General features: G+C 42.7%; 1 protein-coding gene across 1 annotated transcript in view; it reads left to right on the top strand.

Annotated features, from left to right (window-relative positions):
• The window catches only part of LOC311245541 (integrin alpha-11-like), a gene marked incomplete at its 5' end in the record, with an annotated part of 157,699 nt that extends 138,947 nt beyond the window's left edge, over window positions 1–18,752 (top strand). The window contains 3 exons of the mRNA XM_084335415.1: window positions 5,363–5,458; window positions 6,733–6,846; window positions 15,648–18,752. Coding sequence (XP_084191541.1) covers window positions 5,363–5,458; window positions 6,733–6,846; window positions 15,648–15,731 — 294 coding nt within the window. The 3' untranslated portion in view covers window positions 15,732–18,752. The remainder of the gene's footprint in view (window positions 1–5,362; window positions 5,459–6,732; window positions 6,847–15,647) is intronic.
• Window positions 18,753–21,256: the final 2,504 nt, after the last annotated feature.

The raw sequence follows: 21,256 nt of genomic DNA, 5'->3' as shown, positions 1-21,256 counted from the left end.
CTGTTTAGGGCCAAATAGCATTTCAATTTCTTTCCAATGTGTGTCTCTCTCTCTCTCTCTCTCTCTCTCTCTCTCTCTCTCTCTCTCTCTCTCTCTCTCTCCTCTCTCTCTCTCTCTCTCTCTCTTGGATTTAAGTGTTGATCTTTGTCCTTTTGAATCTCTCATACATGCTCTAGTCTCTCTCTAACACACACACACATGACAAACACACATGTTCTCTCTCTCTCTCTCTCTTTCTAACACACACAGTCTGCCTATGGCGGCCTTTCTCGATGGCTAGGCTGTGCTCTCTCTCTGTACACTGTATATTGACTGTAGAACGGGAGCTCTCTCTCGCTCTCTCTTTTGCTATATGTTGACTGTATCATGCCCCGCCTCGGGCAGCGCTATTATTTAAGAATATGTTGACTGTATAAAAAAAAAAAAAAAAAAAAATATATATATATATATATATATATATATATATATTTTTTTTTAACCTTTTGGGGGGGCCTCGCGTTAAATCTCGCACAGGGCCTCGCATTTCTCCCAGGCGGCCCTGCAGGGAGAACAGAGGTTAGGACATGGCAGGCAATACAGACAGAGCAGGCAAGGCTGGGTACGTCCTCGTACCTAGGTTAGATAGGATAACACTGAGACGATCAGGAGCAGGATCCGCAGGGTTGATATCTGGGCCGGTGATGAGCTGACGACTCTCAGCTGGGCTGATAGTTGCCAGATCACAGCGTGGGGAAGATGGCGTCGGAAGCTGCCCATATAAGGGCGTGGAAGCAGGTGATTGTGGAGCTGACGAACAAGATGTAGATTATTTCTATAGAGCTGTATTTGGTGTACCAAACACATACAAGGAGGCCATGAGCTCTAATAAGTCTCAGAAGTGGGCTAACGCAATGGAAGAAGAGATTAACTCTTTAACACTAGCACAGCCGACAAGGGGTCACATGACCCCTAGGCATTTTCAATAAATGTATCCTCGTCACTCTGTCGAGCTCCAGCTCTGTCACTCAATGACTTTTCCTAAAAGTACCCATTTTATCTGGCACGGTTTCTGAAATTTCAAAATAACTTCAGGAAAATGTAATTAATGGAATATATATGTGGAAAGTCACAGCACTTTGCGAGCAAGCCGCATGTGGCTCTTTGCCCGTCAATGTGTGGCTCTTCCATCCAAAAAAGTAAAATTATAATATTTTTATTTATTATTATTATTATTTTTTGTCACTCAAACCTGTGGTAAACCTCATATTTTTATATTAAGAGGTAATTATATAGTTTACACTGTTTATTTTTCTCATATTTCTCATATAAGCTGTGGGTCATCTGACCCCTTCCGGCGGGAATCAGTGACATTTTCCTCGACAATGTTAAAAACTAGATTTTAATATGCATGAAAATGTTGTCTGATATATTGTTGTCTGTGGCTATGTTTGTACTGCATTTAAAATGTACATGTCTATGTAGTTTGTCAAATTGTTATTTGTGGTCATGTTTTGTATTGCTTGTCTGTCTGAGACCAAGGACCACAATGGAAATAAGTCTTGACCTTTTTGTGTAGCATCCTTAACGTTTTTCTGGAATCTTGTATTTTTTTAAATGTCAAATCAAATCAAATGCAGCTATATGAAAGATATGACCATATGATGCAGCTATATTGACATAATGATGCAGCTATATTAACATATGATGGAGCTATATGAAATATATTAAAATATGATGCAGTTATATGAAAGATATTAATATATGATGCAGCTATATAAAATATATTTAAATATGATGCAGCTATATGGAAGATATTAACATATGATGCAGCTATATGGAAGATATATGATGCAGCTATATGGAAGATATTAACATATGATGCAGCTATATGAAAGATATTAACATATGATGCAGCTATATGAAATATATTAACATATGATGCAGCTATATGGAAGATATGAACATATGATGCAGCTATATGAAAGATATTAACATATGATGCAGCTATATGGAAGATATTAACATATGATGCAGCTATATGGAAGATATTAACATATGATGCAGCTATATGGAAGATATTAACATATGATGCAGCTATATGAAAGATATTAACATATGATGCAGCTATATGGAAGATATGAAATGATGCAGCTATATGGAAGATATGAACATATATGGTTCAGCTATATGAAAGATATCATCAATATATGGTTCAGCTATAATTAAAGATATCATCAATATATGGTTCAGCTATAATTAAATATATCATCAATATATGGTTCAGCTATATGAAAGATATCATCAATATATGGTTTAGCTATGAAGACGTATATTTCTTCAGGGAAGCTACAATCATAGAACAATTATACATACCCCAAACATTCTGGAAATGTAATAGAAATGAACTCTCTATATTTAGTTTTAATTCAAATAGTTAAGTCTTTAAAGGGGCACTTCACCAAAAACAAATGCTGATTCATTTTGCACATAATCTCACACAAGTCTAAAAATGCTAAACAGTTTTGCACACATTTAGTTATTGAGAGTAAATTAATTTGAATATGGCCACCAGTGATGTCATCGGGGATATTGAATCATTGTGTGTTAATTACAGCTCAGTGAAAGGATGTAAATTAATGTAAATCGCAATACCTTGTCGTATAGGGACTGTTACCTAATCATTTAATGGAGCTGTAATTAATACAACACAAGGATTCAATGTCCCCGATGACATCACTGGTGGCCATACTCATTTACTCTCAATAACTGTCAAACTAAATAATAATAAACTTTATTTGTATAGCACCTTTCATACAAAAATTGCAGCTCAATGTGCTCCACAACAGAAAAAGACAGGCATAAAATTAGCACATAAAGTGCAGACATATAAAATCACAGTTTTTCACATTAGGATCTAACATCCCAACAGGCCACCTTGTTTATGGTTTGATTCAGTTTTAAAAATAGGCAATAATAAAAAGAGTAATATAGAATAGACAGAGTAAAATAGTGCAATAGTGCAGTGCAATAAAGTATTCAAATAGAATAGACACATAAAATGAGCACATAAAATGCAGGCATATTCAAAATAAATGTTTATAAAAATAAAAAAGAGAATAGAGTCAAATAGTGGAATAGTGCAGTAAAATAAAAAGTAAAATGGAATGGACCAATTTTGTTGCTTTAGTGATCTATTGATCACGGGACTCAAAACCTCTATTATGTTGCTTTAGGACTCTAAACCATTTATTGCATTATTATAAATACTAAATAAAGTGTGCTTTGACCAGAGTGGCCTCCCCACACCCCTCCCCCCACCCATCGACACCAGCACCAGATCACACCTACAAAGCAGCCCCCCCACCCCCCACCCCCCCACACCCATCAGCAACGGCACCCTACCCCCAACACCAGCAGACTGCCCACCACCCCCAACCCTGACGATCACAACCAGTCAGGTCAGTAGGCAGCTCTCCAAAATTAATGTGAACAAGGCCAGAGGACCGGACAACACCAATCCCAGGGTGCTCAAGGTATGTGCAGAGCAGCTGGCAGCACCGCTCCAGCATCTTTTCAACCTCTCCCTGAGGCTGGAGAGGGTGCCCCAGCTCTGGAAGACCTCCTGCATTGTCCCGGTGCCCAAGAAGGGACGTCCCAGCACCCCCAACGACTACAGGCCAGTCGCTCTGACGTCACACGTCATGAAGACGTTTGAGAGACTGGTCCTGCAACACCTCAAGCCCCTGGTGCGTGACTCCCTCGACCCCCTGCAGTTTGCATACCAGGCAAACATCGGGGTGGAGGATGCCATCATCTACATGCTCCACAGAGCGTACACGCACCTGGAAAAGCCGCACAGCTCAGTGAGGATCATGTTCTTTGATTTTTCCAGCGCCTTCAACACCATCCAGCCGTCACTGCTAGCGGAGAAGCTCTCTGCGATGCAGCTGGAGCACGGCTTGGTGGCCTGGATCAAGGACTACCTCACTGAGAGGCCACAGTACGTCAGACTAAAGGACAGTCAGTCTGACGTACTGGTGAGCAACACCGGCGCCCCCCAGGGAACTGTGCTGTCACCCTTCCTCTTCACCCTCTACACCTCAGACTTCTGCCGCAACTCCAGCGGGTGCCACCTGCAGAAGTTCTCAGACGACTCCTCCATCGTAAGCTACATCACCGACGATGATGAGGAGGAGTACAGAGCCCTGGTGGAGAGCTTCGTGGGGTGGAGCGACAGCAACCACCTCCAACTCAACACCAGTAAGACCAAGGAGCTGGTGGTGGACTTCCGGAGGGGCAAGAAGAGGCCCCCCCCGATTCCCATCTCCATCCGAGGGGTGGATGTGGAGATGGTGGACTCATACAAGTTCCTTGGGGTACACCTGAACAATAAACTGGACTGGTCGGACAACACAGAGGCCCTCTACAGGAAGGGACAGAGCAGGCTGTTCTTCCTGAGGAGACTCAGGTCCTTCAATGTGTGCAACAAACTGCTGCAGTCTTTTTACCAGTCTGTTGTGGCCAGCATCCTCTTCTATGCTGTGGCATGCTGGGGAGGCTACATCAACTCAAGGGACACCAACAAGCTCAACAAGCTGGTGAGGAAGGCTAGCTCTGTGGTGGGAGTCGAGCTACCTAGACTTGAGGTGATGGTAGAGAGGGGGATGATAAGGAAGCTGGATGCCATCATGGAGAACCCCTACCACCCCCTCTACGACGAGCTAGTCAAGATGAGAAGCTCGTTCAGCCACAGACTCATCCCCCCCCGACACTCAACTAACCGCCTCGGACAGTCCTTCATACCAGCGGCCATCAGGCTCCACAACAGTGGGCAGCGACTAGCAGCCTCCAGGCCCCACAACAGGGGGCAGCGACAGCGACTGCTACCAGACATTGACCTGGGACTTATAGGAACCCAAGGGGGACAAAGTAGACTACCCTGGTACTTTGATTAATGTATACTCAGTAGATAGTAAATTATTATAACACTACCTCTTGCATACTGCACCTCATGTGACACTGTGAATAATGTGAATATTCCTCAGCTAGTCAGATAGTAAATTATATTGACCATATTGATCAAATTGTTTACACTGCCTGTGTTGTCTTTTACTACCTGTATACTGTGTTGTTTTACTACCTGTACCCCTCCCCCCCTCCCCCCCATGCTGCTATGATGCCTGAATTTCCCCAAGGGGATCAATAAAGGAATATCTTATCTTATCTTATCTTAAAACAGTTTTTGAGTTTTTGGATGTGTGTGATATTATATGCAAAATAAGAAAATCTGCATTGTTTTTTTTGGGGTTGCAATAAACACAAATGAATGTGAAATCCTGGTGGGTCTGCTACGTGTTTACATGGAACCTCTTCTGAGTGACAGGTGAAGTTCAGGACCTTGTCGTTGGTGACGGCTGCTTCCATCCAGCTGCCTGCATCCAGCCCCATGTTCCTGCCTGAGGAGAAGCCAGTGAGACACGTGAGTCACTCACTGCACTGTGCTGCCACCTGCTGGCACAAACCGTTACTGCACTCAGCTCAACCGTACAGGCGTACACACAGCTGTGCTGCCACCTGCTGGCACAAACTGTTACTGCGCTCAGCTGAACCGTCAGTCAAGAGGAGATTGATTTTAATTTTCTTTAACCCTTTCACTACCACACTACCAAATGGTTAACCCTTTCACTGCGACAATACAGAAGGTTAACCTTTCACTACCACACGACAAAGCGGCACGGTGGTGTAGTGGTTAACACTGTCGCCTCACAGCAAGAAGGGCCAGGGTTCGATTCCCGCTTGGGGACCAGGTTTCCGTGATGCCAGTTACCCAGGTGGGGTATCTCCCGGGCCTTTCTGTGTGGAGTTTGCATGTTCTCCCCGTGCTCGCAAGGGTCCCCCCCCCCCCCCCCCCCGCCGATAAGACAAACCCAATGGAAAAACATGCAAAAACAACAGATCGCTAACACTGTCGCGTCCGTGACGGAGACGGGCAGGAGCACTTGGATGGTCCCCGGGCGTGGCTCACGCCAGGCCCTCGTCTGCTCCCGGCTGCCCTTGGGGGGGAAGGACGACGGGATGGGTTAAGCACAGAGGAGTATCGCGTCGGCGATCCTACAAAAACAATGCGTGTGTGTTCCGGTGTGTGTGTGCTAACCGTGTGTGCTAACCGCTAACATTGAGGATAATTGCATGCCAATTAAAGACCTCTGCGACAGGTCCTGCATTATTATTATTATTATTATTATTATTATTATTATATTATTATTATTATTATTATTATTATTATTATTATTATTATTATTATTATTATTATTATTATTATTATTATTATTATTATTATCAGGGTTAACTCTTTCACAACCACACTAGAGAAGGTTAACCCTTTCACTACCACACTACAGACTACAGACGGTTAACCTTCTGTAGTGTGGTAGTGAAAGGTTAACCTTCTGTAGTGTGGTAGTGAAAGGGTTAAACACTTGATTAATAATCATTTCCCCTTCTTTGAACATTCAAAATGTTTTTCACTGCACGGTTTCTGAGATATTATCATAGAAGATAACACTGAAGGTCATGAATGATAAAAGTACCAGCAGTATGTAGAGCTTATGTTTGCTATCAAAGGTAGATGTTTCCTGCAGGTCAGATGAGCTGTGTGTGTTTGTGTGTGTGCGTGTGCGTGCGCGTGCGTGCGTGTGTGTGTGTGTGTGTGTGAGAGTCACTGATGAGTCCTGTTCTGTAATTCCCCCGCAGATAATCCTGGAGATGAGGAAAGAGGAAGATTATAGATTTCCCTTCTGGATTGTACTCGGCAGCACGCTGGGAGGACTACTGCTACTGGCCCTGCTGGTGCTGGCTCTGTGGAGGGTACACACACACACACACACACACACACACACACACACACACCACACACACACACACACCATAACCACTACATGCCCCTAACACTAACCTGAAAGGAACACGCCAACATTTTGGGAACTGTGCTTACCGTCTTCTCCAGAGTCACACAAGAAGATAGATACCAATTTCCTCTCTCAGAAAAGGTCTGGGAGAGGTGTTTTTATCCGCTTCCATTCATTTGTGACGTTATGTCATCATATTGATTTATTTAAAATTTTATACACAACTTTTTGCAACAGTGAGTGAAACTCAAAATATGTTTTGAGGTCAATGTGACTGAGAATGATGGAGCAAGTTACATTTGTGCTAAGCTAGGCTAGCTTTTAGCCAGGCAGCTTTCTACCGAACGCACAGAGAGGAAACTGATCATCTTGTCTGACTCTGGAGAAGACGGTAAGCGCATTTCCAATAATGTTGGTCTCAAAGAGTGGCCCCCTTTTGTGGGGACATTGGCCGGAACCCACAAGGACCAGAGGCTATTTTTGGCTCATGGGTTAAGTTTAGGGATGCACCGAAATTTCGGCCACCAAAATTTTTCGGCCGAAAATGGCAAAAAATGGCCTTTCGGCTTTCGGCCGAAAGAGTTTTTTCACCGAAAATATATCACCGAAACAGAACCTGTAACCTAACGCGTGTTGTTGTGATGATGTCGCGCTGTCGGGAGTCGCGCTGTTTCTATGTAAACTCTGCGCGCAACGCGTCCAATAAATGAGTCTGTAACATGCTTTTATATCCTTATTTACTATATACCGTCGCGGTTAATCACTGAGTGATCTAATATGCATATTATTCAGAGCGAGAGGGGGGGGGGGGGTTGTGTTTCTCACATTGACGCTGTCTGTCTGTCGCGCGTCTACTGTGCCGAGTCAAGAGAGCGCATTCATCTGGGGACTAGAAAGGTGCGCTCAGTAGAGCACAGATGTCCGCTGCGGCAGCCAGAGAAAAGATGGAATTAATGTACTGTATGCATTCAGAAGTGCTGAATAAATGTTTTATGGACCATAATAGTGATTATTTATTATTTAAGTTAAGTTTTGCCATACTCATATATTTTTCCATAATCATAATGTTCCACAACATTGGTAAAAAAAATTCTATTCTATGAATCATTTTCGGCCTTTCGGCTTTCGGTTTTCGGCCAACTGTTTTCTATTTTCGGTATCTGTTTCGGCCAAGAATTTCCCATTCGGTGCATCCCTAGTTAAGTTAAGGTTAGGGTAAGGGTTAGGGGCAAAGTTAAGGTTAGAATAAGGGTTAGGGGTTAAGGTTAGGGTAAGGGTTAAGTTAAAATCAATATGGCACAGAGTTCAGGGAGATGACAGCTGAGGGAAAGAAGCTGTTCCTGAGTCTGCTTGACTTGGAGCGGAGGTTCCTGTAGCGTCTCCTGGAAGGGAGGAGGGCAAACAGTCCATGATTGGGATGAGCGGTGTCCTTGAGAGTGCTGCATGCCTTCCTCAGACACCGTTTGTGATGGATAGACAACATGTTTGAGTGGTGTACCGCTGATGCATTGGGCGGTTTCCACCACCCTCTGCAGGGCTTTCCGGTCTGAGGCAGTTGCCGTACCAGACTGTGATGCAGTTGGTGAGTGTGCTTTCTATGGCGCACCGGTAGAAGTTCACCAGAATCTCAGGAGGTGGGTTTTCCTCAGTCTCCTCAGGAAGAAGAGGCACTGGTGAGCCTTCTTGACCGGTGCTGAGGTGCTGAGGTTCCAAGAGAGGTCCTCGGAGATGTGGACTCCCAGGAATTTGAACCCGGAGACACGCTCAACCTCTGCTCCGTTGATGTGGACGGGGGCATGTGCGTTGGCTCTGGTCTTCCTGAAGTCCACGATGAGCTCCTTGGTTTTCTTCGTGTTGAGGGCCAGGTTGCTGTCAAGGCACCACGCCACCAGGTGATGGACCTCCTCCCTATAGGCCACCAGGTGCTGAACCTCCTCCCTATAGGCCGGCCAGGTGCTGGACCTCCTCCCTATAGGCCACCAGGTGCTGAACCTCCTCCTTATAGGCCGACCAGGTGCTGGACCTCCTCCCTATAGGCCACCAGGTGCTGAACCTCCTCCTTATAGGCCGACCAGGTGATGGACCTCCTCCCTATAGGCCACCAGGTGCTGAACCTCCTCCTTATAGGCCACCAGGTGCTGAACCTCCTCCTTATAGGCCGACCAGGTGCTGGACCTCCTCCCTATAGGCCACCAGGTGCTGAACCTCCTCCTTATAGGCCGACCAGGTGCTGGACCTCCTCCCTATAGGCCACCAGGTGCTGAACCTCCTCCTTATAGGCCGACCAGGTGCTGGACCTCCTCCCTATAGGCCGACCAGGTGCTGGACCTCCTCCCTATAGGCCGACCAGGTGCTGGACCTCCTCCCTATAGGCCGGCCAGGTGCTGGACCTCCTCCCTATAGGCCGACCAGGTGCTGGACCTCCTCCCTATAGGCCGACCAGGTGCTGGACCTCCTCCCTATAGGCCGACCAGGTGCTGGACCTCCTCCCTATAGGCCGACCAGGTGCTGGACCTCCTCCCTATAGGCCGACCAGGTGCTGGACCTCCTCCCTATAGCTAAACCGAGGTCCTGACTGAATCTAGGTCGTTAAAGAACCCAGGACGCCTATCGCAAAGAGTAGGGGGTTCCCCAACGTTCCTGGTCAAATTCCCAATCAGGTCTCTGACATCAAGGCCACCTAATCATCCCTTCCTCTTAATTGGCTGATATCAATCCCTGTCTCCTGAGCCGTTCAGCCATTGTGTAGTGTGATGTGTGCCGAGTGCCAGTCTATGGCAGCCATTGAGCCTGCGTAGCCCAAGGTTGGGTGCTAGCAGTGGTGGTGAAGGAGGCAATTTCCCTAACCCTATGTTGTAAATCTATTTGAGTCTGAGAAAAGCGCTATATAAATGTAATGAATTATTATTATTATTATTATTATTATAGGCCGACTCATGGTTGTTTTTGACGAGGCCTACTGTACTGTTTGGCCTCCTGTATGGACTCAACATCATTGTGAATCAGTGCCGACCCTCAGTGATCTCTCAAGCATAAATAAGGCAGTAAATAGCATCCTCCTCCTCCTCCCATCGCATCACTCAGCCTCTCTGGCAGGGAATGTTAATAGGCATATTCTTTAACATGGATATTGGCCTGATTCACTACAGCTGCCAGCTCAGTGGCTTTATAGTTGATCTTAGAATGGAAAGAGGAGGTGGTCTCTCTGATCTTTTATGTGCACAAACATGGCCCAGTAAAGCATGGCTGTCCTCATCGGCGTATTTAGACCACTATCAGTAGGGCACGTGCCCTACTGATGATCATCTGTGCCCCACTGAGAAAGAATTTTTTATTTTATTTATTTTTTAACAAATGTTTTTTATTTTCCCTTTTTTAACATGATCAAATAATTATTATAATATTTTTTACTTCGCTTTGAAATATTATAGTGAAATATTTTGCACTGCATTTATCTCCAAGCTCTTTTTTGTAAGTTGACTGGTTTGCACACCAATAATACAGTGCAATAATAGAATAGTAGAATAGATAGTAAAATTATGCAATAGAATGGACAGAGTAAAATAGTGCTACAGTACAATCAACAGCGGGGTGTATTAGAAGGCTATGGTGAAGAGGTACGTTTTTAGCTTATTTCTGAAAATATTAAGAGATCTAGCTTCCCTAATGTCCATAGGTAGTGTGTTCCATAACTTTGGTGCATAGTTAGCAAAGGCTGCATCCCTGATTTTCTTTAGACTGTGGCTTGGAACCTTCAATAGACCAGTAGTAGATGATCGCAATGTTTATACTTTGTATATAAGGAGGAGGACCTTGAAATCAATTCTAAATGTTACCAGAAGCCAGTGTAGGTTACTTACTTGTAACTTCGGGTTTGATCCAAGGAGTAAGTTGCCCCATATTGCTCTGTAACATTTCTTTTTTTGTTATAGGACCGACTAGTAGGATTTCAGTTTTGCCCTCATTTAATTTTAGGAAGTTGTTCGTCATCCATTTGTTTATTGCTAAGAGACAGGCGGAAATGGAGTTTATAGCTGTGTGATCATTTGGTTCAGCGGGGATGTACAATTGTGTGTCATCTGCGTGGCTATGGAAACATACATTGTGCTTTCTAATGATGTCTCCTCAATGTTCAATGTTCAATGCAATGTTCAATGCAAGTAAAGCACTTTAAACTTTAAGTATGACTAAATGCTTTCTTGACTATATATATAGTAACTGTTCCAAAATGCATAGATTTCTATGTATTTTAGGGGTTTGGGTGGCTAGCTCTTTTTAATATAAATGTCAGATTGTTTTATTTATTTCATAGATTTCTATGCATTTCAGGAGTTTGGGGGGCTGGCTCCCCAAAACAATTAAATAACATAACCCTAACCTAACCCTAAAACCGAAATAAAGTTAAAAAAAAATAGTTACAAAATCCACCCATTTTCGCCCACAAACCGACCAAAACCGGCCACATTTATTCCGTGGTCGCGCTACGCGCTCCCGCTTCATAGTTTTTGGTGCCCTTCTGTGCCCTACTGAAGTGCTGGGTCTAGACAGCTACATATACCTCGGCAGGATCACTGCAGAGACACTGATGAAAGACTTATTGACGAGATCATTGATATCCTCTATTTTGTCTCGATATTGTTTGCGGAGCGGGTCGCATCCACAGGAGCTCTGCTGAAGGCGTTACGGCGCTAGGGAAGCCTTTCCACACAACTTGCGTTAAAGGAACACGCCAACATTTTGGTAAATTAGCTTACCGTCTTCTCCAGAGAGAGATTAGAAGATAGATAGGCCTACCAGTTTCCTCGCTGTGCGTTCAGTAGAAAGCTATCTGAATGCACGTTAGCCTAGCTTAGCACAATGAATGGAAGCGGACAGTGCCGGTTAGCCTAGGCATTGTCCAACTAATACACCTCTCCCGAAGACTAACCGGCACTGTCTGCTTCTATTCATTGTGCTAAGCTAGGTTAATGTGCAGCCAGATAGCTTTCTACTGAACACACAGAGAGGAAACTGGTATCTATCTCTCTGGAGAAGACTGAAAGCTAATTTCCAAAAATGTTGGCTTGTTCCTTTAACACTTTGGCGACCGCTGGGATGCGTCTAATATAGTGCTTGAGGACCAGGGTTTGTCAACAGACCGGTGTCTTTTTGTACAGCTATATCTATACTTTATAGTATTGCTATCTGTCCATTCTCATTGTCAATTGAGTTAATAAACCGTCCCTTCAAAATGGCTTAAAGAAAAAAAAATGCATCAATAGGTTGTCATTTTATAGCGCCGTGAATATAAGCTTTATCGCAGATTTTGTCTCATATATTTTCTGGAAAGCTAGTTATGGAGCTAATAACTGCTAACGTTATATTCAACTGCATTTCCGTTTTATATATGCTAAAGAAATAACTCAAACTGCATATGATCCGGGCTGTCCCAGAGCATGTATGCATGAAAGCCACATTCACTGATCTGCTGCTTGCGTTTCACAGCAAGCTCCGATCCGGCTGTAATTTAGGTGATAAAGGTCTTACCGTGAGCCCGTGGGATACCCCCCAGCATTTCCCCGTTATCGATCGGCATCTGGTAGATCGATATGTCCATTTGCTGATGATAAATCCCATTATTCCATGGTGAAATCTGCGATTCGAAACGTGATCCACAGTACATTGTGCTGGTTCAGGATCCGGCTACAATGATACTCCATTGGAAGATTTTTTTTTTTTTTTACATTCGCCCACAGGGCATACTGCAGTAGAGCGATGGCGCCCCTAAGAGGATCTGGCCGGTATTGCATGTTCTCGATTCCACAGACGAGGGTAGATCTGCAGAGCCGGTCGGGGATCTTGAGCCGGTTATTAAAATGGAATAACAGCAATAACAAATGCCACGGCTATATACGTGCCTCTGGTCCACACCGCATGGCACCGAAACACATATAAACTCGTGGCTGGTCCTTAAAGTGTTAACAACAAAAACAACACCACGTTCGCAGTTAGCAAGGGCTGTTCACCCTCTCCTCTCATCATCACAACGAATCCCATGCCGTGGGGCGGGAACAAACAGCAGCAACAGGCAGGCACGCGGGAACTATAAAACGGCAGGGGGTGCTGGGGGGTCGCCAGATGAAATTTTTTTTTTTTTTTTTTTTGTCAGGCCACTGAACTTAGAAGCAGGCCAGGCCAGTGTTTCTATTTGCACCAGCGCAATAGTTAGATAACCTAGGTGGGGAACAACCAGGAGATCACTGCAACTCACACAAGTTGGAGAACTATCTCTCTCTCTCTCTCTCTTGCTCTCACACACACACAAAGGGAGCCGCATGTGATTGGTGGAGGCGGGATCCTTACGAAAAACTGCTAATCATTGACACATGCTAGCCTGTAATAATCCCCCCCAGAAAAATGTACTTTGCATTTGATATATTGCAAATATATGCCATCACACACACTGGCATTTAAAGGGTTAGAATTATAAAATGAATATGTGGTGTTATGATCAGGGCTGAAGTTGAATAAAATATTGTATTTATCAATTACAAAAAACTGAAAATCCATAAAAATCTGTGTTGTTGCTAATCATACATATGCTAGCCTGTTTTTTAACAATAAGTTGTGATGCCATCACAAACACTGGCATTTAAAGGGTACAAATAAAAAAAAATGCCTGCACCAGAATGCAGGAAATTAAGTCTTTGTAACAAAGAAATTCCTGGTGGGGGACCCCCAGACCCCCTGCTTAAAAAGTGGCCTGACTGGGGCTATATTTCCTGGCCTGAATGATTTCCCCAGTCCGGCCCTGGTTAAAAGCCTCCAATGCTTATTAGTGTGTGTGCGTTTGAACGTTTGCATGTTTCAACCATACATTTCCATTTAAAATAATTTTTTTTACCTCCTATAATAGTGGGGGTCGCGGCTCTCTGACACCGTTTTTTTTTGGGTCGCGGCCTGAAAAGTTTGGGAACCCCTGGTCTAGCCTGTACCCCCCAGACATGTTGCTGGCCCCGTCAAAACAGTATCCTATCAGCCTCTCCATGGGCAGGTTGAGGCGTAAAAGTATTTTATACACAAAAACAGCGTCTCGGCTGTTGTGTCTGGGCCGGGCATTGTAAAAACCCCAAAAGAAGTTCTGAGCTTCCAAGTTGTCATCGGCTAACTGTATATTACACGAGAATTGTTCTTTTCCAGTGAGTGACATCAGTGGTTCCGTCAGCGCTCAAGCCAAAGATTGGGCTTTTGGATGCTTTGCCTCTAATTTGTCGCTGAATATCATGGGCAAGCAGCTGTAAGATTTCGTTTTGGATGTTGTTGGACATCCAGTTGTCTCTCTTTTGGAGCCAATTCTTCAAATCGGGATCAGACTCGGTGCGCACTCTTTCCATCATGAGCTGCCATAACACCCCATCCCTATTTGCATCACCCCTCAGTGGAAGCCCCTGGCGCCCGAGGGGGGGTATAGGGGAACAGACTCAGTTAACTCTTCAATACCTGATGCTGAGGCTGAACCTGTCGTCTCTGTCTCTCTCTGACGTTTATCAGATTTAGTGGGACTGTCACTGGGACCGGCGGGACGTTTCGAAAATAAATCTGATATTTTTCTTTTCTGCGAGTGAGACATTCTGTGCTAGCAAAGTCTGACTACTAGCTCAAATCGACTGACTGCGCAAGCACTGTATGTATCACAGTAGCTCAGTGGTTCGTGGCGCGTGGGAAGGGCGGGAGACAGGAGGTGAATACAATTAGTTGTTTCACCTGTCATTCAATCAGTCTGTGACAGTCTGTCATCACTCGAAAATCTACTCGGTTTTACACGTATGATTGTGTACATACAGTAGTGTAATGAATGAATGAAAACTTTATTTAACAGATTGGAGAATGGCTACAATACAGTACGGCTCAATACACACAATATTAAAATGGTGACGTGCTTTGAGCAGGATAAACTTATAATATACAGTGTTACAGTTATACAGTTACAGTATATACAAATATATAAATACTGCCATAAAAAATAAAAATAATTTTTTTTATATATATATATATATATTTTTTTTTGCAATAATTGAGAGGGGGTGCTGCAGCACCCCCCGCACCCCCCCTTCCCGCGTCCCTGGCAACAGGAAGTGACAGGGTTTATGGGAAATGGGGTCTTATCGTGAGAATTAGGGTACCAATTGTTTCGGCAGTGGTCTCGTTTGTTTACTGTAATTATACCACAGTATCACAACCAATCTGACAACATATTTTTGAAAAGTTCTCCTTGTAGCAGCTTTAAATACACATGTAGCTGCTTTAAATACACATGTAGTTTAAATACACATGTAGCTGCTTTAAATACACATGTAGCTGCTTTAAATACACATGTAGTATCTTTAAATACACATGTAGCTGATTTAAATACACATGTAGTTTAAATACACATGTAGCTGCTTTAAATACACATGTAGCATCTTTAAATACACATGTAGCTGCTTTAAATACACATGTAGCATCTTTAAATACACATGTAGCTGCTTTAAATACACATGTAGCTGCTTTAAATACACATGTAGTTTAAATACACATGTAGCAGCTGTAGCAGCTTTAAATACACATGTAGCTGCTTTAAATACACATATAGTTTAAATACACATGTAGCAGCTTTAAATACACATGTAGTTTAAATACACATGTAGCAGCTTTAAATACACATGTAGCTGCTTTAAATACACATGTAGCAGCTTTAAATACACATGTGATGTTTGAACTTTACCCTCCTGTTATTTCCAGCTGGGCTTCTTCAACAGAAGGCGGAGACAGAAGGAGGAGGAAGAGGAAGGAATAGCCAATGGGAAGACGCCAGAGGACCTATAATAACAGCTACCGTGTGGAGGGGACACTGACATCACTCTCCTGGAGACCCACCCCTCACACAGCAACACCTGGGCTCACAGGAGGGTCATTCTCCCCCAAATGTTTTGATGGAAGTGTTTTGATGGAAGTGTTTTGATAGTCAAGTCAAGAGTTTTATTTGTCACGGCATACAAGTATACAATGAAATGCGGGAATGATGGAAGTGTTCTGCTGGAAGTGTTCTGCTGGAAAGGTCCAGGACCTGGATGATGTGACGAGGACGGAGAGGCTTCATGGTTCTCCTGGAAGAGGTCCGGCGCCAGGGGCAACACTGCCTCTTTAAAGACCGTCTTCACAGGTTTCCAAGACTCATTCTGCTCCGAAAACTCTAGGTCCAGAATCTGGGTCCAGTTTCTCAAAACGTTGGTTAGCAGGGTTGTTCTGATACAGTCAAGTACAAAAAAACTGAAACATAAAAGATTTATTTTATTTTATATATATACTGTATATAGTCTATGAATACGATGAGACTTTATTATTATTTAATAATAATAACCACCACAAACGATATACCACAGTCGGAGTGGCCAAGGCGTACGTGTTTTCTCAGTTGACATTTCTTATGAAGAAAAAGGTTTTTAATTAATCTACCACTATTTAATACAGTGTCCTCGACAATCCTCGGCACGCGGGGTAAATTACATTGTTGTCATCTTACACTCAAAATATCAGAGTGATCTTGTTCAAAGAAATGTATTAATTTCACCAAGAACATGATGCGTGTCACAATCATTACCACCCTGAGCAATTCTTAGGAACACAAATCTATTAGATGTATATTTTTTTTATTAAGATTTTTTTGCAAAGCTTAGCTTTATACGTTATACTTATAGCACATGCATGACCCTGGTCTCTTTTGAAAGATGACATTCTGAAGTTACTAATGCAAAAAAGGAACATCACTTTTAGTGCTAATGAAATAGAGAAACAGAGGTCTGAACTTGAGTTGAACTTGTGTAGGCCTACTCACATTTTTCTGTAGTGGTTGCAATATCAGATCCATAGCCTGAAGTCTTATGTAGTACAGGTCCAAATTTGATTAAAATCCGTTCAGAAATGGGTCTTTGAGAGAGATCCGGGTAAACCATGCGCCAAAAAAAAAGGTCTCCAAAATCCATTTCCTCATCTACAGCCGTTCATTCTGAAGTGTGATTGACTTCTGGTTTTCGCTTGTCAACTTTCACCTAGATCCCCTATTCGCAGGTACAAGTACTTGAGTAATTGTACTTTGTTACAATACTTAAGTACTGTTTCTGGGGATTTGTACTTTACTCAAGTATTATTAGGTTTGTATACTTTTACTCAATTACATTTCAGAGAAAGAAAACAACACGTTTTACTCCTTACATTTAAAATGCAGACCTACAAAGTACAAATCTTCATCTGGTTCATACAGGCTCTTTACCTTGAACAAGGTCTTTATCAAACTAGCTTCATCTGGTTCATACAGGCTCTTTACCTTGAACAAGGTCTTTATTAAACGAGCTTCATCTGGTTCATACAGGCTCTTTACCTTGAACAAGGTCTTTATTAAACGAGCTTCATCTGGTTCATACAGGCTCTTTACCTTGAACAAGGTCTTTATTAAACGAGCTTCATCTGGTTCATACAGGCTCTTTACCTTGAACAAGGTCTTTATTAAACGAGCTTCATCTGGTTCATACAGGCTCTTTACCTTGAACAAGGTCTTTATTAAACGAGCTTCATCTGGTTCATACAGGCTCTTTACCTTGAACAAGGTCTTTATTAAACTAGCTTCATCTGGTTCATACAGGCTCTTTACCTTGAACAAGGTCTTTATCAAACTAGCTTCATCTGGTTCATACAGGCTCTTTACCTTGAACAAGGTCTTCTAATATCAATTTCTCTCTCTGATAAGGCAGAGGATTTAGAATTGCGAAGCGGCAGTTGAAAAAAAACGTTTAAGTCGCCAGCTAAAACTAGCTTAGCATCGCAGTTTAGCATCACAGTTTAGCAATGTGGCCCTAAGAATTAGGCAACACCATTCATCGTTTCCATAGGTGGGAAAACAAGGAACTGGAGCTTCATTCATTATTATAAATTGTTTTCATTACATTACCCAAAATTACAATTATTTTTGTTGATAATCGAACTGGTCTGATTGAATGTACATTTTTACACTTTACATTTTTGCAAAGAAATGTATGGCATTAACCCTTTCAATGCCACACGACAGAAGGTTAACCATTTACTATCACACAACCGACGGTCGCAGTGAAAGGGTTAACCTGTTGTTGTGTGGCAGTGAAAGGGTTAACCATCTGTGTATTGTCGCAGTGAAAGGGTTAACCGTTTGGTAGTGCGGCAGTGAAAGGGTTAATATGCTTTTTCGCTAACTTTGACAGCCCTAAAATGTATGTATATGTATGACCCCCAAATATGGCATATGTCGTCATCAGCGGTGTGTGATATATACGTATGTAAATAAGAACTTTATTCTCCATACTAGATGAGGCAACCAGTTTAAAACACAAGACTACCTAGTATAGCTGATGATGGATGTCTTTCTTGGTTTATTTTTGTAGGAAACATGCATCTTATAACACGTTGTATATTAATTGCAATTTCATAGCTGATGCACTTTTGTTGTCTAAAGACAAACTTGAATTATTATTATTGTTGTTGTAAATATCCAACTGTGCCTTGGCGACTAAATGAAGTTGTAAAGGATAGTGGCATTATTGTTGCATTATTGTTACATTATTGTTTCATTGTTTTATTATTGTTGCATTATTGTTGCATTATTGTTTCAGTATCGTTTCATTATTGTTTCAGTATTGTTGCATTATTGTTTCATTATTGTTGCATTATTGTTTCAGTATTGTTTCATTATTGTTGCATGATTGTTTCATGATTGTTGCATTATTGTTTCATGATTGTTTCATTATTGTTGCATTATTGTTTCGTGAACAGTAGGTTATCACGTGCACCTGCTCTGTGTCGTGTTCAGCAGCCTGTAACCTGTGGAAACAAACTGCAGCCCTGTGTGGAGTTTCTATTTGATGAAATGTTGACAAAATAAAACATTAAAGGTGTCGTGGTTTATTATTGAATGTTCCTTGTCCTTCAGCTCTGTCCTCTCTGGACGACACACAACAGGGACAGACCAGAAGAAGACGACTTGTTCTCATGAACACGTGCCTGGCCAGGATGGCTGACATCCGAAGTCGCTGTGATGTAACTTTTTCTACAGAATCCCCTTTGAATAGGAAAAAGAGGGTTAACAAATACCCCAAAAAGTGGCCATTTGTCTGTAGTGTGGTTGTGAAAGGGTTAACCTTCTGTAGTGTGGTAGTGAAAGGGTTAACCTCATCATACAGGATGCAGTGATGAGTGCCGTGACTATCACCAGTAATGAATCTAAGAGCAGAATGATAGGCCTGCGTGGGCAGCGTTTCTATGAATTACACCGTAATCCAGAACTGACTCCATAAAGACTGCTTCACCGGGGAAGCTTGATTTGTTTCTGTAAAATAAACAAGTGTTTAGGACTTTAGGGAGTTCATCCAAAGAAAAAGAAAAGAAAGGCAGCCTCTTGATATATTTACATTTACATTTTGTAATTTAGCTGATGCTTTTATCCAAAGTGACTTACAAGTTTTGTACAACTCTATCAGCTGAGTAACAATGTTCATCAAAGTGTTGAGTGCTACAGTGTACTGTAGGTTAGTATATTAGGACAAGTGCTTGACAGTAAGGTTAGTTAGTAATTTTTTTTAAGAAATAAATCTAACCCTATCAACAGTAATGAATCTAAGAGCAGAATGATAGGCGTGTCCAGGGGTAAAAGAGTGGGCAGCGTTTCCATGAATTACACCGTAATCCAGAACTGACTCCATAAAGACTGCTTCACCAGGGAAGCTTGATTTGTTTCTGTAAAATAAACAAGTGTTTAGGGAGTTCATCCAAAGAAAAAGAAAAGAAAGGCAGCCTCTTGAGATATATATATATATTTATGAGAAAATATTGCAGTACCCCATGACCCTTGACTCCACAGCCTTTATAAACATGTTTTCCCTCCAGGTGCAACAGACTGTAGACACCTGGACACGGAGCCGCAGACCATACTGTTCAGTCTATTATTATTAGACTCAGTGGAACGACGAGTGTGAATATCTGCAGTTTAATCCGTTTTTCTCACAGGTTTAAGTACTGTGTTGCCACAACTCACTCCAGAGGCCATCTGCCGTGAGGCGCATCTGGGTCACTGTGTCGACTAACGAGGAGCGATGATAATGTGATGGTTTGGAGCAGGGTCGTTTCTAGCTTTTTGGGGGCCCTATGGAAACTGTTGTTTGGGGGTCGCAATTTTGTGAAACTATGGTGGGGGGATTCCAAACCCTCTAAGGGAAGCATGCAATAGGTTGAGTGTGGTGACGATCGGAAGGCGGCAAATTCTACTTTCCAACAATGTATTGAATGATCGGGAGAAACACAGCCCTGGAGTCGGCAGACGAGGGCAAAGTCCAGTGACCGGGTGTGATGGCCCGTATGTGGGCCCCCGAACGTTAAGAGGATATATATATTATATATTTTTTCTTGAGCATATAGGTGCTTTCACTCAACGCATGAGAGTGCTTGGCTACCAAGGGAGACCGGTCATTTTAATTTAAAATAATTAATAAAAAAAAAGGCTAAAATAGCAGCTTAGGGGGCCCTTTGCCAGGGCTCGAGACTAACACTGTCCCGTCGTCGCGGGGACGATCAAATATGTATTTGGGACGAACACAAATCCTCTTGACGTGGACAGAGAACAGGTCTATAGACTGAGCCTGACGTAGACAGAGAACAGGTCTATAGACTGAGTCTGACAAGGACAGAGAACAGGTCTATATACTGAGCCTGACATGGACAGAACAGGTCTATAGACTGAGTCTGACGTGGACAGAGAACAGGTCTATAGACGGAGTCTGACGTGGACGTTTTTTTTCTTATCATTTGGCACAAGATATTGATGGCTATATTAATAACGCAACATTTAATTTCATGCAAAGGCAGACACGTGTGTTCCACCTACATGCGGATTCATGTCGGTACCCTCATGTTCAGTACTTACTTACTATGCCTAAAGAGACGCCCCGAATCGTGCACTTTGCTTACACAGATTTTACATCTAGCACTGCTAGATGTTTAAACTTCAACAGACATCTGTGGAGTGAACTCAACCTTGATGACTTGGACTAGGGTAACGGGGACTCAACTCGGAACACTGGGGACTTGAGACTAGACCTCGAGATTTAGGGACTCGACTACAACACTGGCAAGAGATTAAATATAGATTAATACTGGGCTCTGCTCAGGGGCTCATGTGATTATAATGTGCTGGAGAATGAAATGAATCTCAAGAGAACAATGATTAATTCTGGAAACAAAAAGAGCTTTAATATGAGACAAATCATCTCTGACATCTTTTAACCGGTTTGTACACATGGAGATTCACAAACACCACGTGTAATGCAAAAATC

Source organism: Notolepis coatsorum, assembly GCF_963971535.1.
Source record: "Notolepis coatsorum genome assembly, chromosome: 18".
NCBI classification, from domain to species: domain Eukaryota; kingdom Metazoa; phylum Chordata; class Actinopteri; order Aulopiformes; family Paralepididae; genus Notolepis; species Notolepis coatsorum.
This window is presented reverse-complemented; position numbering and strand designations above follow the sequence as displayed.